Source organism: Protopterus annectens, chromosome 6.part0 (genome assembly GCF_019279795.1).
Source record: "Protopterus annectens isolate FY-2018-M chromosome 6.part0, PAN1.0, whole genome shotgun sequence".
Lineage (NCBI taxonomy): Eukaryota > Metazoa > Chordata > Ceratodontiformes > Protopteridae > Protopterus > Protopterus annectens.
The window spans coordinates 1,357,347,845-1,357,363,260 of record NC_056737.1 but is presented as its reverse complement, the minus strand read 5'-3'; the positions used below and the strand labels follow the sequence as shown (position 1 = coordinate 1,357,363,260).

Sequence of the window (15,416 nt, the reverse complement as noted above, 5' to 3'; positions counted from 1 at the left end):
GTTAGCCAGAAAAAAAGCGCAACATAACTGGAGTTTACACTTCAGCAGTCTAAAAGCACAAATATGTTGTGCATTTAATGTTTAGTACTAAACAATAGCAGATGTTCTCTTACTCAGCTGCAAGTTCCAGCAGTCATTAGTGAAAATTTGACTTATGTCGTTTCCCCAGTAGTTGACCTCTCAAACAAGCTTTCGTTTAAAGCCAAAAATTAGGGCTTATTTTGAACAAACAAGTATGTAACAAGTTGGCATGCAACATTCCTTTTTAGCTAGATTACTAAGAACTTGTCTGAGCATACAAAAGAAACACCAATTTACATAGTTTTATGATTTTAAGTAAACCATACAGCTACCACAGGAGTTATCAATGATATAGTTTAAAAAATGAATTTTCATAACCTTTTACTTTATACAAACAAGTCTGGATAAAGTTTCAAACAGTTCTTATAACAACAGTGCCAGTGCTGAACTCACCCAGAAAAAGAAACAAATAACAAGAAGTCCCCCTTTAATACAGGTAACTGGAGTGTCTTGGCTAAAGGCCTTCATTTTCATAACAAAGCACTTAGCAATATGCTTCTGCCTGAGCTGAATTCAAACTACAACCACAATATATTTTGTAAACAAGGGAAGCTGCTCAGTTTCCCAGTCTCATTATACAGCTTCTGTTCTAAACATCATGATTTGCAAACACTGTCAATTAAACATTCAATTATTCAATTACTCCCTAGCAAGAACTCTAAATTGGATATGCTTTTGGCAGCCATGAACACACATTCTTAAAAAGAAAAAAAATGGTTGGAAAGATCAGATCACTGCTCATATATATGCATTTTCAGTCTAATGTATTAAAAATGTCAGTCTGCTTGATATACAGAACAGCTTGCAAAAATAATGCAGGCAAGAATGAAACAGTGAAAGACCTGTCTTGTAGGAGTCAGATAGCAAACATTTTCAGAAGGAGCAGAGAGGTACCACCGCTTCAAAATTACTAAATGCAAACATAAATAAAAATAATAATAGTTACTTTGGAAATATAGAATAATAGACTGCCAGATAGCTAGAAAAAAGTATAGTTCACTGTTTTAAAAATGGAAATTGAAAAGCTGTCGAGATGCAACAGGTTGTATTATGAACACTAAAGAGTTTACATCCAGTAAAAGTAAACACAAAAATCTCAACTAGTTACTGTCTTCCCAAAGAAATGATTTTGTGACTTTTGATGTGGTTGTTCACTGATCGTGTACTTATCTTTTTCTGCCACAGCTGCAAGGATAATTAGTGCAGCCAGTAAGTACAAAATTACAGAAAAAAAAAATTACCTGCCGTCAGAACTAATCCCCAGCCCCATGAAGCAGATATATTACCACTAAGCCACTTTGTTACCAAAGTCATCTTATAGAAACTTAGAAAAAAAAAAAACAGTAAGCAAAAGGTTTTGGAAGAAAGTAAAGATGTGATACTCTCAGTCTGCCAATGTCTACTTTAGATAGAGAAGTGTATATAATATTTAGTGATTCTCTGCTGTGACCAGGATTGTGTGTGTACATAACCCATTCTTAAAGAATTACTCACCAGCTAAAAATAATTACATTATCACATGTACACATACTGGATTCATTTCCCTGCTTTAGGTCACCTGCATGTGCAAGAGTTTTTAGAATAGTATTTTGTACCATTTCTGAACTTTGCAACTCCTCTTTAACTTTGGTGTATGGTATCAAAATCTGGAGCTTACTTTTATTTGATAGTAGTACATCGTTCCACACCAATTTCATTATCTGATCTGTTTCTTCAAAATTTGTATAACTCTCATATGGTTTTAACATAGTTACAAACTTTGGCATGTCTTTACAGCCATTTTCTCTATTTGTTTGTGTTCTTTGTGCAGTATTTGCCCTGTACTGTATTTGCTGAGATCCAATCATTTGATTGTGTACAGGATCCCTGTACAGATGCTTTAAGGAGTAACGCTGTGTCACTATTACCTCATTATAAGAGATGATGATACTGATAAGGACAAACCTCTGCTTTGAGAACCTCATGGGCTAAATAATTAACTTGATTAGATTTGTTCAGATATGGATATCTACACCATCTTCCACTGGGTCCTTGTTATGGTGGTGGCAGTGCGAAATTGTACTCAAGTTAAAATTTAAATAATTAAAAATATTTGTGCTATATTAAGAAACTGCAAATAAAAACTGGCTCCATAATAAATAACTGTGTTCAATTAAAAGTTATAAAGTTCCAAATTGCTCAGAAATACATAGACTACAGGAAACTGGCCAGTAAATTGGTATTGGCTCATAATTAAGGGGTTGTTAGGGGTTTTGTGCCTTCAAGACGACCTGGCACAGACAAACAAGAGATGCCAGAGCTATGGACAGGACACACTATAAAAAAATGAATGCTACTACTCTTTGGAAAGATGGCCATCCCTGGAAATTACCACACTGATAATCACCCATAAAAGTTGATCCAGTAATTATGAACCTGAGAAACATGTTGATAGTAGCCTGACCTTTGACCAACATGAGTCCACTGAGGTGAAAAAACATTCTAAGTTGCACAACTTATAAGTAAAGGCATGGCATTTAGGTCCAAACATTCAGAGACTGCCACTTCTCTGGAACAAGTACCCAGTTCACATGAAACATAGCTCTCCCCTGTCCCTCTTCAAATGTAACTTAGATCAATGGATGGATGACAGCAGATTCATTCCGGGGGTAGCACTCATGTCCCTCATGGACTTAGGCAGTTGGTTTTAAATACCATAAATTCTTATTTCTGTGAACTTCATTCACCTAACCACCACCAATTTGGGTGACTCAGGATAAAATACGATTAGACTTGTAAGGGCTCTAGGGCCATTAGCCTAGTATCCTCCTACAAACCAATGTAAGCTGCCAGAGAGAGTTATGAACATGTGGCTCCTGTGGAAAATTATGCCATCTCTTAACAGTAATGCATCCTTCATGGCTCCGGATTGTTGGACTGAGTGAGGTAACTTTTCAAAGGTATATTTAAACTAGATTTTAGCTTACTTTATTATTCTGAAGAAGTGTTTTAAATATTGCAGGGGATAACATCACTAAATGAATTATTTTATTATTTTTTGCTTCTGCAACTTACTGTGTGGTATCAGTATGGTGTTTGTCTTTTAGTGAAGGCATTTTTCATTGATTTTAAGATTTTGTGTGTTTTTTATAGGACTGTTGGCATGCATGTACTGAATGATACCACATTGGGGGGGGCAACATTATGGTTCGGTATCAGAATATTCAGTTGCTCTATACTAGTCATGATCATTGATCATTTCTATAATTAGAATGATAAGCTTGTTAATACTTAGACAAGGTTGCCTGAAATCAGATGTTTGAGATAATATTTAGTTAAACAAATGTATCTGAAAAATGACTAGAGGAAGTGTTAATAAAATGTTCTACTGCCCAATGTGCAGACACGTAGAATGGTAAAAGCAGTATTATAACAATGAGCATTGCCAATGTTAACAATTTTCCAAGCAATATATCAACATTTCTGATTGATGATTTATAAATAGGTTTGTAATTTTCTAGTTAATTAGGTCTTTTCCAAAGGATATGTGCATGGATGGAACTGCATATAGTGTGTGGCTAAAAGTTAGCAATATAATGCTTTTATCTCATAAGTTCCCAATATTAGTGATGGTAATAATATCAGGGCAGCTGTCCCCTGCTTATCATTCTTCCAAAGGTTGTATTTAAACACACCACTGGTTCCTGGAAACAGCTGTGGCTTTTGCTCTGTCTTGCCCACCAATGTAATCCATGTTGTGGCTTCGTCTTGCCTATGCTGGTGGTCAGGAATTTGGCTGAAGCTTTGTTTAGATATCAGGTGTTGTACAATGTAACATGTTTTCATTAGCAGTGGCTATGCAGCACCAGACTGCAGACCCCTCATGAATGATCTTACTTATCTCTGAAACTCCGATGCCATAGGGTCTAGGTCTTGGTTCTTTCCAGCCCCTATCTCTTTTCTACCTCTTCTCTCTCAGCATGGCCATGTCACCTCTCAGTTAATTTCTGGCCATAGTGCAGTACCATTGTACTTTCTCTTTGGATGAATTCTCCCTATAGTAGACATATCCCTCTGTGTTCAGTCTGGGTTTCCCCTTCTGGACTAGGTTGTGCTGTCTGATAACACCAGATGCTGCTGTATCCTATCCTATTTGTGAGAATATGCTGTCCATCTGTACTGGCTGTTCTACATAAACAAAAGGCATTCTATGCTTTTAGTTGCCTGCTGGGTATGTAAAAATACCTCTATGTAGGCAATTCACATTCTGCTGTGGATTTCATTGGTAGTGTTTGGCATATACTTAAACATCTTGCACTTTCTGCTTGTTAAGTTCAGTTGTTCTACCATTGGTTAATTATTTCTGGCTGTCCTCCTCATTTCTTTGGCCCTGTGTCTGAACAACAGGTTATTGAGCAATATCTATCATTGCATCACAGTATAAACACTATAAAGATCAGATTTTACACACTTGTGTTCAGCCTTCCAATATTCACTGCTGTGTTTCATGATGGCATGTGTTTATCATTCCATGATCAATATTCTTGTAATTATACATCCCAACCTCAATTATTAGTAATTTTGCCTTTCAAGCCATACCAGCAATACAGTAATATAGATTTTAGGTCAGTCACACAACATACCCAACAAGTTCCTCATTATATTCTTGTGCAAAATGTAATAAAGGTTACAGAGTGGAAACAGTTTTGAAAACAATACATCAGCTCAACAGATTACTAATGCAGCTATTCCAAATAATATTATTCTTAATTTCCAGAATTTTTTAGGCAGGGAGCAATCATCCACAGGTAATTAAGACTAATACCACCACAACAGTTACCAAAAGCCTTACATAGTTTCATTTCCTGCCTATTTTATCTCCCTATGGCCTGAAATAATAAATGCATGCAAGTAACAAGATTATCTTAATATCAGAAACATTTCATCATACAAAACTGTGAGTACCTCTTCTCAAGAGAAAATTCAGGTCTTTGTTCAACTTGTCATTATTTACAAATATCAGTGCTGCCTCAAAATAATCAGAAGTGAAAGTATTATTGTCCTATTTTTCCTGAGGTATACAGGAAATGCAACTACATGATTGATCTGACTTCTATGTTCTTGTGCTGTTATTTACTTAATTATGTGATATCCAGAAAAATAAAATTTATTTGATGTTCAGTGTATAAACCCTTTATTTCATCATATGCAGTCGCAAACATCATTGTTCTGCTCCAGACGTGTTTCTAGTATATGTATAGTCCATGATACCACACTTTCTTAAGTTTTGGTAAAATAAATGCCTTTTGTAGAATCCATACCTCTCAACCTGCAGACACTGAAAATAGAATCAAAGGCCCTTGAAAAATAGGTACATCCAACTAAAGATCAGACATCATATTAGCATAGAAATTGAATATAAAATAGCAAATAATTCTTCCCATTTTAAATAAGAATATGAGATGATACTCAAAAATGTGTTTAAAAACAGTGGCAAAAATGTTTGAAAATGTAAGGCAAAGTATCAAAAAAAGACTGTAAAATCTATAGACTTGTTTGTATTGCAAAATTCTAACTCATAAGGTCATTTATTTTTAGTTCAGAAAAAAGGAGATATAGGTTTATAGGTTCATAGGTTGGTACTAGGCTATTGGCCCTGGGGCCTATATAAGTCTAGTCAAAAAGGTTCCCTGGCTTTCACCACCCAAGAAAATTATTTTCCTGTGCCCCTTTCAAGCAGTGCCACAGAAGTGATCCCCGGGGTGAATTTTCTATTTCCCATCCAATCGTCAAGATTTTTCTTAAAGAGGGCCAATGAGGAGCTTTGCTTGACATGAATGGGTAGTTTGTTCCAGAGTATGGGAAGTCTCTGGGACAAGAATCTATCCCTGCAGCATGTTCTATTTATTGTGATGACGAGGTTTAGGTCTCTGGAGTGTGTGGTTCAGAGAGATTGGGATTTCTTTAAGTGTAGCATGTTCAACAGCTCTGGGTTTGACATAGCTTTGTATGTTAGGCAGAGATTGCCATTGAGTAGGCAATATGCGATGGAGTAGAGCTGCAGTTTTTTTATATGGTCTGCATATGGCATCTGTTTGAGGCTGGTAATCCTCTTAGTGAGGTATTTCTGTGGCCTTTCCAATTGTTGTAGGTGTCTTGTGAGATACATGCCAAATGGGGCATTGTTCTCTATAATCGGTCTGATGAGTGATGAGTAGAGAGAAACAATGACCTCCTTTTTTCTAGAGGAGAACCCTTTTGTGATGAGGTGTGCCACATAGAAGGATTTCCTGACTACTGTGGTGATGTGGTTATCGAAGGAGAGACTACTGTCCACCTGTGTCCTGAGGTCTCTTATCACACTTTCAATGTTTAGTGAGCTACCGCCTATGTGGTAGTTCATGGGTAACGAGTTTTTCCCAAAGACGATGACAATGCACATGTTTGTTCTCTTTCCTTAAATTATTGGTGCCCAAGGGTGTAGCCAGACATACTCTTTGTACCCTACTGAGTACATTTTTTCTGAGCATCATATCAACATTCTTTTTTCCAGTCATATTATATCTACAATTGTCTAAATGAATGCGTTTAACAATAGGTATAATATGAATCTAAAAATAATAGTTTAATAGTATTGGGGGAACAGCTGAAAACATTACTTAAAGCTTAGGGGGAACAGCATTTTGAGACATGTCCATTTCAAGTGATATGTGTCGGGGGGTAGCACTAAGAGGTTGTGAGTACAAAATGCTATTTGCTTGCTACACCAATGTTTGTGGCATTAGTATGTTAGTCACTTGTGTGTTTTTCTTTGTACTAATAAGGTGATGACAGGGATTTAAAAAAACTGCAAACGTGAAAAATCAAGCCTAAGAACAGGGATATACCTCCAAAATGTGGGCATCCTCTGCAGGGGTAAATCAAGCCTTAAAATATGAATGTTCCTCCAAAATAGGGAGAGTTGAGAGGTCTGGTGCATTCATGTTTTGGCTTATATAAAAGCTTAATCAGACACTCTATATGTCAAAAACGGATGTCATCCCTTTCATAGTTGTCTTTAGCAACTTGAATGACTAAAATTGCAGCATATGTGGCATTCATAACTTATTTTACCTTTTGGCCAAGAGTGACAGCTTGCTTGTCCTTTACAGTGACCTCCGCTAAACCATCATTGTAGTATATTTGCCTTCCGTTACTGAGTCCTTACATCTCCAACAACACTAAAATTTTACAAGTATCCATTAACAATCATCCAAGAGCATGGAACAAAGGAATCTAAGGTCTGTCACTGGACAAATGTTTTATTTCTTTAAAATATCAAATCATGCATTTGAGTCATATCTTATATGTAAGGGTATATACACTTGTGTTTTAAACCCAAGCACAACAACCAGCAATAGTAAGGATAAACTACCACTACAAAATTATGTTTAATACCTAAAGCAAAATGACAAAGGTATCATTTGAGACAGACCTTGTACTACCTATATTAGTTTCATTTGTACTCCATTTGTGCTTCAGGCTGAACTACTATTACTCATGTTGTTACTACTCCACTTCCTACATTTGATTTTATGTGTCCTATTCATAGTTTCACAGTTTAAACTAAGTGTGTATACACCAGAAGCCAATCAGAATGCAGACTCTGATTGGTTGAATAAACTAATAGTCCCATCCACATACTGAATAAATGGTTGAATCTCTCCATAGAGAGTTATGCAATCTAATTTTCAGAGCACAGTTTTACCAATGAATGAGTAATAAATCTATTTCTTATCTTAGTTTTATCTTAGTTTTACATTTAGCAAATGTAAATGTTACTTGTCCTCCCCTTGAATTAACCACGGACTAAAGATAATATACATTACAAATTATTTTTAATTCCTCATCAAGGGAAATCTTAACACCTAAGTACAGCTGTCCTTGAATCCATCTATAGATGACTGAGTATATTCCAAAATAGTTTAACCTACTTCCATAATACTATTTTTTGGTGAATTTACATTGAACATATTTGACTGCTCCAAGATCTCTTTGCCTTCTTTATAATTTGTGCATTGGACTTGAACCTAAAATTACTAGGGATTATAAACCTTAGGCCCTTATATTTGTTACTTTCTTCGGTTTAAAATTTCCCAAATTAATATTACATCCCCAATGAATCTTCCCCAAAACATAACATCACTTTTATCAGAACTAAATTTAAATCTTTATTTTTCAACTCCTCAATGACAGTGTATCACACAAATTCCTCCTGTCTGATTATATCATTCCTACAGTTCCTCACTTAATAGCTGTTTACTTATGTCTAGATTGACGTCTTCTTCCTCTTTATCTCCAGTAAACCACATATGGCTTCTCCTTCACCCTGGAGTTACTTTTAGGAATTATTAGACAAAATGGTAAACTGCTGTAACCTGTTTTAGTATAATGATTAACATGATAATAGGATCAACAATATGTGTTAAATTGTTGTTAAACTACCAGAAATCTTATGTATGTAATGAATGACTCAGTAACAGGGTCAGTGTTCAAACAGAAGTGTTTTGCTAAACAGCTGTTAAACCGTTACAACTATATATATATATATATATATATATATATATATATATATATATATATATATGGGTCTAGGACTATTCACTGAAAGCACATTTCACTGAAAGTCAAATGACTGTGCACAAATCACTGAAAGCTCAATTCACTGAAAACTCAATTCACTGAAACACATTTCACTGAAAGTTATAATAGGCCTTTTCCCTACTGTTGTGCGACCCTGGAATTAGTATATATAGTAAAGGGGGTTTGAGGGGCACCCCCCCCCACATCGGGGGTGTGGGGAGCTATGCCTCCCACATATTTTGGATATATATTAAGTTCAGAAAAGAGTAATTTATTTTATAAAAAATTAATACACATATATTAATAGATGTTTTTAAACATATTAACTACAATTGCATTTGCTTCCTTTACAAAACTAGCTTAATGCTAACAGCTGCATTAAACCCCAGCTGTTTATCACCATTAGTGCATATTATCCATTCATACTCTGCTATTTCCAATTTATTATTAAGGTCACCTCCTCTTTTAGTTGGATAAATAACTTGTACCACTTTAAATTTAAACTTATGATCTAAACCTTCATCCAGTTGGTGTTTATACAAGGCATAAGTAAGGACTTTACATCTAATGTCTTCTAAATGTTCTGTTATCCTATCCTTTAATCTTCTACTACATTTTCCTATGTAGAATGACATACATATTTCACAGGTTGCTAGATATACTACATATTGTGTAGTACAAGTTGCAAAACAATTGATTTTAAACTCATTCCCTATGTATACAAAAATTATCACTAGAAATATATTTGCAATTAACACAATTTAAACAGGGGAAAGTACCCTTCTTAGTAACCTTAACAGATACTTTTTCATCACTCATTTCCTTATAACACAACTATTGTATTAAATTTCTTATTTTTCTAAAGGTAAAACTAGGGGTAAGACTTAATCTCTTACATAATTCAGGATGTGCCCTAAGTACAAGCCAGTTGTTTATTACTATATTTTCACCCCAGTAGTCCTTACATTATAGGTACTTAAGTATGTAACTTTATTAAATCCCTATTTTTGCTTTTTCTACTATCCAAAAGCTGCTTTGTAGAATCATTATAACAAAAATAAGATTTACAAGAGCATTTTGTTGACCATCAGCATAAGATTTTGTGTCATTCAGCATATACTCACTATAACTTCTAGATCTAAAATCCTCATTTAAGTCTTGAGCCTGTTCATTGTATGTAACATCATCAGTATTCAATCTACTCATTTGAAAATACTGAGTTCTAACAATTTAAAAACATGTTAAAGGCAATGAAATGCCTTTAACTCCCCAAAATCACTACCATCTCCATTTCCAACAAGTCCAATAACCACAGGATGCCTATGTATAGCTTGTCATATTTGGAATGTGTAATATAATGTCCTACCTAATGATGTTCTTACTTACTCTGAGTGTGTGCAATATGCTGTCATTTCATTGGAATATTAGTTTTAATGCTAGGGAGAAGTTAATTCAAACTCTGTATGATGTCGTGAATGTATGTTCTAGGAGCTTTTCTCCCCTGGCCTCCGCTGAAAATGGACCTGTGTCCAGTCAGACTTTCCAGATTATCAAATGTAAAATAAATAAATAAATAAATAAATAAACAAATGTGGTGGGTGCATACATGATCTGTGCAAAAACCTGGTAACTTGGACATCTTTTTATGGACTTTTGTTTGAATAAAATCATTTCTTTTAATTACACAAATGTCCAAGATATCCAATACTTTCCTTAGAAAAATTCAGTTTAAACTTCAGAAAAGTCATTGATGCATTTAAATATTCAACAAAGTTAAACAAACCCTTTTCATCACCAGTCCAAATCAAAAAGCTATCATCCACAAAACTGACATAGAAGGGTACAAACAATGCATATATATAGTTTGATTACTAAAATATACTGCATTTCCCAACTGTTTGGCACAAGGTTAGCATAGGTATTTGCTACTGAAGTTTCCATAGCAACCCCAGAAATTTAATAAAAGTAGTCATTGTCAAAGATAAAACATTACTGCTTAATACAGCATCAAGTAATGAACAAACAGTTTCAGTTTCTCTTCCAGTCATAATATTCTCATTAGACAAAAAGTCTCTAATAGCATCTAAACCATACATATTTGGTATCACTGTAAAAAGTGATGTAATATCCAAGGTGACAAAATAAAATGCAGATACACCACTCGTATTATACCAATTAGAGAATTTATACATAAAGTCCCTTGTATCTTTAATAAGGCTTCTAATCTTACATAGAAAAGGACTCAACAAATGCTCTACGTACAAAGAAAGAGGTTCTGTAACCCACCCTTTACCTGAGACAATCAGTCTCATGGGTGGGTTATTCCGGTCTTTATGGATCTTAGGAAGACCATACAAACAAGAGTCCAATGGATGTGCAACAGTAAAATAATTAAACAGATCCAAATTGATGTCATTAAGCATTTGTAGTTCATAAACTAAGCTATTAACGTTGTGTATAATATTTTTCACAGACACATAATCAACTTTTTTAAAAATGTTTACATCATTTAAAAAGCTTGCCATACTATTTAAATAGAAACTTTTGTCTATGACAACAATTGCCCCCCAACTTATCTGCTTGTATTATGACAATATCTGGACATTCCCTCAGTTTCTTTAATGCTTCAGATTCATCCCTCATTAAATTATAATGTTTAGGACGCCCAGAATTGCTATATAAAGCATCTAGTTGTTGTTCACAAAGACAGTGAAAAGCAGCTATTACAGGTGCACTAATCAGCAGTAAGGTACTATTCCTTTTCAAAGTCTGATTACTCTGACAGTTAACTTTAAATTTAAATTCCAAGTAAAAGGTTATAGATCAGTTAGCACTTGCTCCTGAGAGTCAGTATTACTCGGCACAAAATGTAACCCTTTGCTAAGCAAAGAAAAGTTACTGTCAGTGAGCTCAAAATCAACAAATTCACCACTACTTTATCAAAACTCACTCTGTCTGTGTTGGGTGAGTCCTTGTCTGAGGACCTGCATGTAGTTGTTTCCATTTTCTTTGCTTTTTTCTTACGAAGCCGAGCAAGGTCTGAACTCCACCTTTTCCGGTAATCGGAGCTGGATGGCAGTGTGCGGATGCCGAAAAACCTCCTCAGTGATTGGATGACTAGTAGAATTTTTACCTGAATGATGATTGGATAAGGATGCTGAAGGTCTAGATGTCTCAGGAAGAGGCTCAGTTACTTCATTCAAAGGAGTTACATTAGGTAGAGGTGAAGAAATAGCATCCAACTCATACATAGAACCCTTAACAATATGGTTCTGATTTACGTCTTTTTTTGGCCATGAAAAAATATTGCCATTCTGAAAATCATTGATGTCACATTTCAGTTTAGATCTCTTCTGAAGCTCTAAACAATTATCATACACCATTAAACATTTAAGTATATCATTATACAAGTTCAGATTGTTCTTAAAGTAGGGCAATGCAGGAATGGTACTTTCCAAAGTTTCTATTTGAAGTTGCAGCTTCTTTTCCACATTGAGAAAAAACTTATTCATAAGCTGCATATAAGAAGTATTCCTTCTAACATTATGTAACTTTATTTTATGTATACATCAAAAGTATTGTTAAAAGGGGAGCTTTTCTTTCCAAATCTCCACAGAAAAAAGGTTTTATCCCAGTCAAACTTTCAAGGTAAACAAAGATAGATAATTAAATAAATAAATGTAAATGAAGCTCTGTTAAGGGAGAAAGTGCACATTTATTTAATATGTCTTATTTTTTCAATAAAGAAATAATGATTTCTAAACAAGTTACAAGTGCTTGATTACTCTGACATTTCCCCTGAAATTGACTTTTGTTTCTTTTTTTTTCTGATTTTAAGGAGACTTATCCAGCCACTTTATTGCTCAAGATGTACCAATTTTCTCTGTGGCTTAATTCATATATGTATGTATGTATGTATGTATTTATGTGTGTGTATATATATATATATATATATATATATATATATATATATGTGTGTGTGTGTGTGTGTGTGTGTGTGTGTGTGTGTGTGTGTGTGTGTATATGTGTGTATATATATATATATATATATATATATATATATATATATATATATATATGTATATATATATATATATATATATATATATATATATATATATATATATATATATATATATATTAAATGTGTGTGTGCGTGTATATACATCCAGTTCAGAGGATAACTTTGCAAAACCCACTTTCCTGTAGTAAATTTTGTTTCACTGATAGGATGTTCATATTAAAGTAATGAAGTAGACATAAAATGCTTTCCAGAAATACCTCAATACCCTGTATAGCATGTGAAGCAAACTTTTATATATGTTATGCCTTGCACTTAACTATATAACTTGTTGAAAGAAGCCTTCTTTATTGAGTCTCACAATGTGAGACCAACACAAATGTCAGAATATAGCACTAATCATTGAAACAGCTTATGTATTCTGCTTATAAAAAGATGTTAGGCAGCAGCGTAGTATTTATAATAAACTGTAATGTTCTTAAATGATTAAGGTTCATGTCTTTTTCTCCTGATGTGGATACTTAACCTATCCTTTCCAATTAGTCTGAATGATTACAGACAGTAGTAATGCAGCCAAAGTATGAGTCTGCAAGTAATCAGATACTGTTATTTTATTGATACTTTAATTTGGCTTCCACCATATTCCATGCACAGGATCTCATCTCATTTAAATGAAGGTGTCAGCTTTCTAATGATTTTGCCTTTTAAATATTTTTCTGTGTAGGATGATTTTCTGTTCTGAGGAATCTGCTGAGGGAGAGTGCTTACTTTTTGTCTAACACAATTTCTGAATGCCCTGATGTCCTTGGAGCCAAGAATGTACAAAACGTTCCCCAATGATCAACTTACAGTTTCCTTATGTTGCCTTATTCAAAGTGGGGAATTATGCTTATTCCTCTCTTTCACAATCTATAATAACCCTGCTGTCCCTGGAGTATGAAATATATAAAATGTTCCCATACTAAGCCAATTACAGCCCCATCATGTTACCTCAGGCAAAGTAAGGCATGACACTAAAGCTAAAACACTCAGTACAGTGCAATTTTTACATGACATATATGTTGTCTCTGTGTTCATTTACTGTGTTTATCCTTGTAGAAATAAGTAGAGCATATTTGGGATGATGTCAATGTAACATATCTAAGTAAGGTCTTGTATACTCTTACACATACCCTAGCAGTCAAATATTATAGTATATAACATGTTGAGTATAGAACTATGGAATATGTCTTAATATACCTGCAAAATTAAACCTGCTCTTATGAATATTTGTGAGGTAATTGAAACAGTGGCAGATTTAGGCATGGGTGCAGGGGCCCACGCCGGCCCCTTTTTCAACTTTTTTTTTTTGGAAATCAGTTGTATCTTTCCTGAAGAATCCTGTCACCAATGCACCAAATACATTGGAGATGTGATTGGAGGTTGCAATTCGATGATTTTTTTTAAATAACATTTATAATGGTCCTCCTCCAACTGCATCTCCCCTTGTAATTTAGGCATGTCGGTGAGAGCTGTCAGTAATCATTGTGTAAGCTGTTGTTGGAAGACAATCTCATTCAATTTTAAAATAAAAATACTAGCTGGACAAAGTTTGTTGTTTGAAACAACTTTGTAGTCTACTGCTACTGGAGTGATCTGCTTTGAGGTAATGTGCTAATTCTTTTGACTTCTGGCACCAAGTTTCAAGGGGCCAAAGAATCAGGGTATGAATAGCACTCCATATTTGCTAGAAGAAATAGAATCAGACCCATTATCACAAATCGAGAATATTTTAATTTCAAAAGTTATTTTAATATACAGCATGTAAAGTAGGCACACCCCCATATGTCACAAGCATGCTAGGCTGTCCCACATCCCCTGAACTCAAACATTAAGTCCGGTGGTAATTTAGTTTAAAAGAGTCTACTGAAGTATATAAGTTTTTACCATGCTGAGAATTATACAAGCTCATTTACCAAACTTGCTTCAGTTGTTTTGTCTGAATTTGCGTGCTCACCACACAACCATTTTCCTTTTGCAACTAACATTTTGCAGTAATGTTTCTTTCACTCTACAAAGAAACCACATCGTCCTGGAAGAGGACCGTGGATTCCATCCTCGGCCACCATATCACTTATCCTAGTATTAAAAAAATACTAAAGTTATTTGTAGGCAAAAAGGGGTAATCAGAATGAGAGTTGGCAGTGTACTGCTGTTCAACTAGCTAAATATTCTACAGTGTCCCTTGTCAAAAAGACTACACATAATGTCAAATTAAAAAAAAAAAAAAAAAAGCGGGGACAATTGACAAAAGAAGGTAACATAAAGCTTTATATCACATGCAAATTAAAGTATTATACTTTATCAACATGGCAGACTCTTGCATTGCTGAGAGGCAATTGAATGAGAGCATACAACAGTTTACCCGTCCTTCTCTGCACAGCAACGGGTGGGAGTGGAAGTGAAGTGCTAAATTCAAATTGTTGAGATTCTATACTTCTTAAAATGACATACTGGTAGTAATCAAAGCTCATTTTATAAAGCATCATTTCTCTAGGATCATGTTGGGAAAATGGCTGAAATCCTCTTTAATCAAATACTGGATGTGCAAGTCAAATGTAAAAATTGTAAAGATTGGTAAATACTGCAAACAACCGCTGTAATGTCTGATAAATGGACTTGCTGCTTTTGCTGTAACACAGGCCTGAAATACTGTAAGAAAATGACCACCTAA

General features: G+C 34.6%; 1 protein-coding gene across 1 annotated transcript in view; it reads right to left on the bottom strand.

Moving 5' to 3' along the window:
* Positions 1 to 12,203, bottom strand: part of LOC122803979 (CD63 antigen-like) — a 407,707-nt gene extending 395,504 nt beyond the window's left edge. The window contains exon 1 of the mRNA XM_044073658.1: positions 11,816 to 12,203. Coding sequence (XP_043929593.1) covers positions 11,816 to 12,203 — 388 coding nt within the window. The remainder of the gene's footprint in view (positions 1 to 11,815) is intronic.
* Positions 12,204 to 15,416: the final 3,213 nt, after the last annotated feature.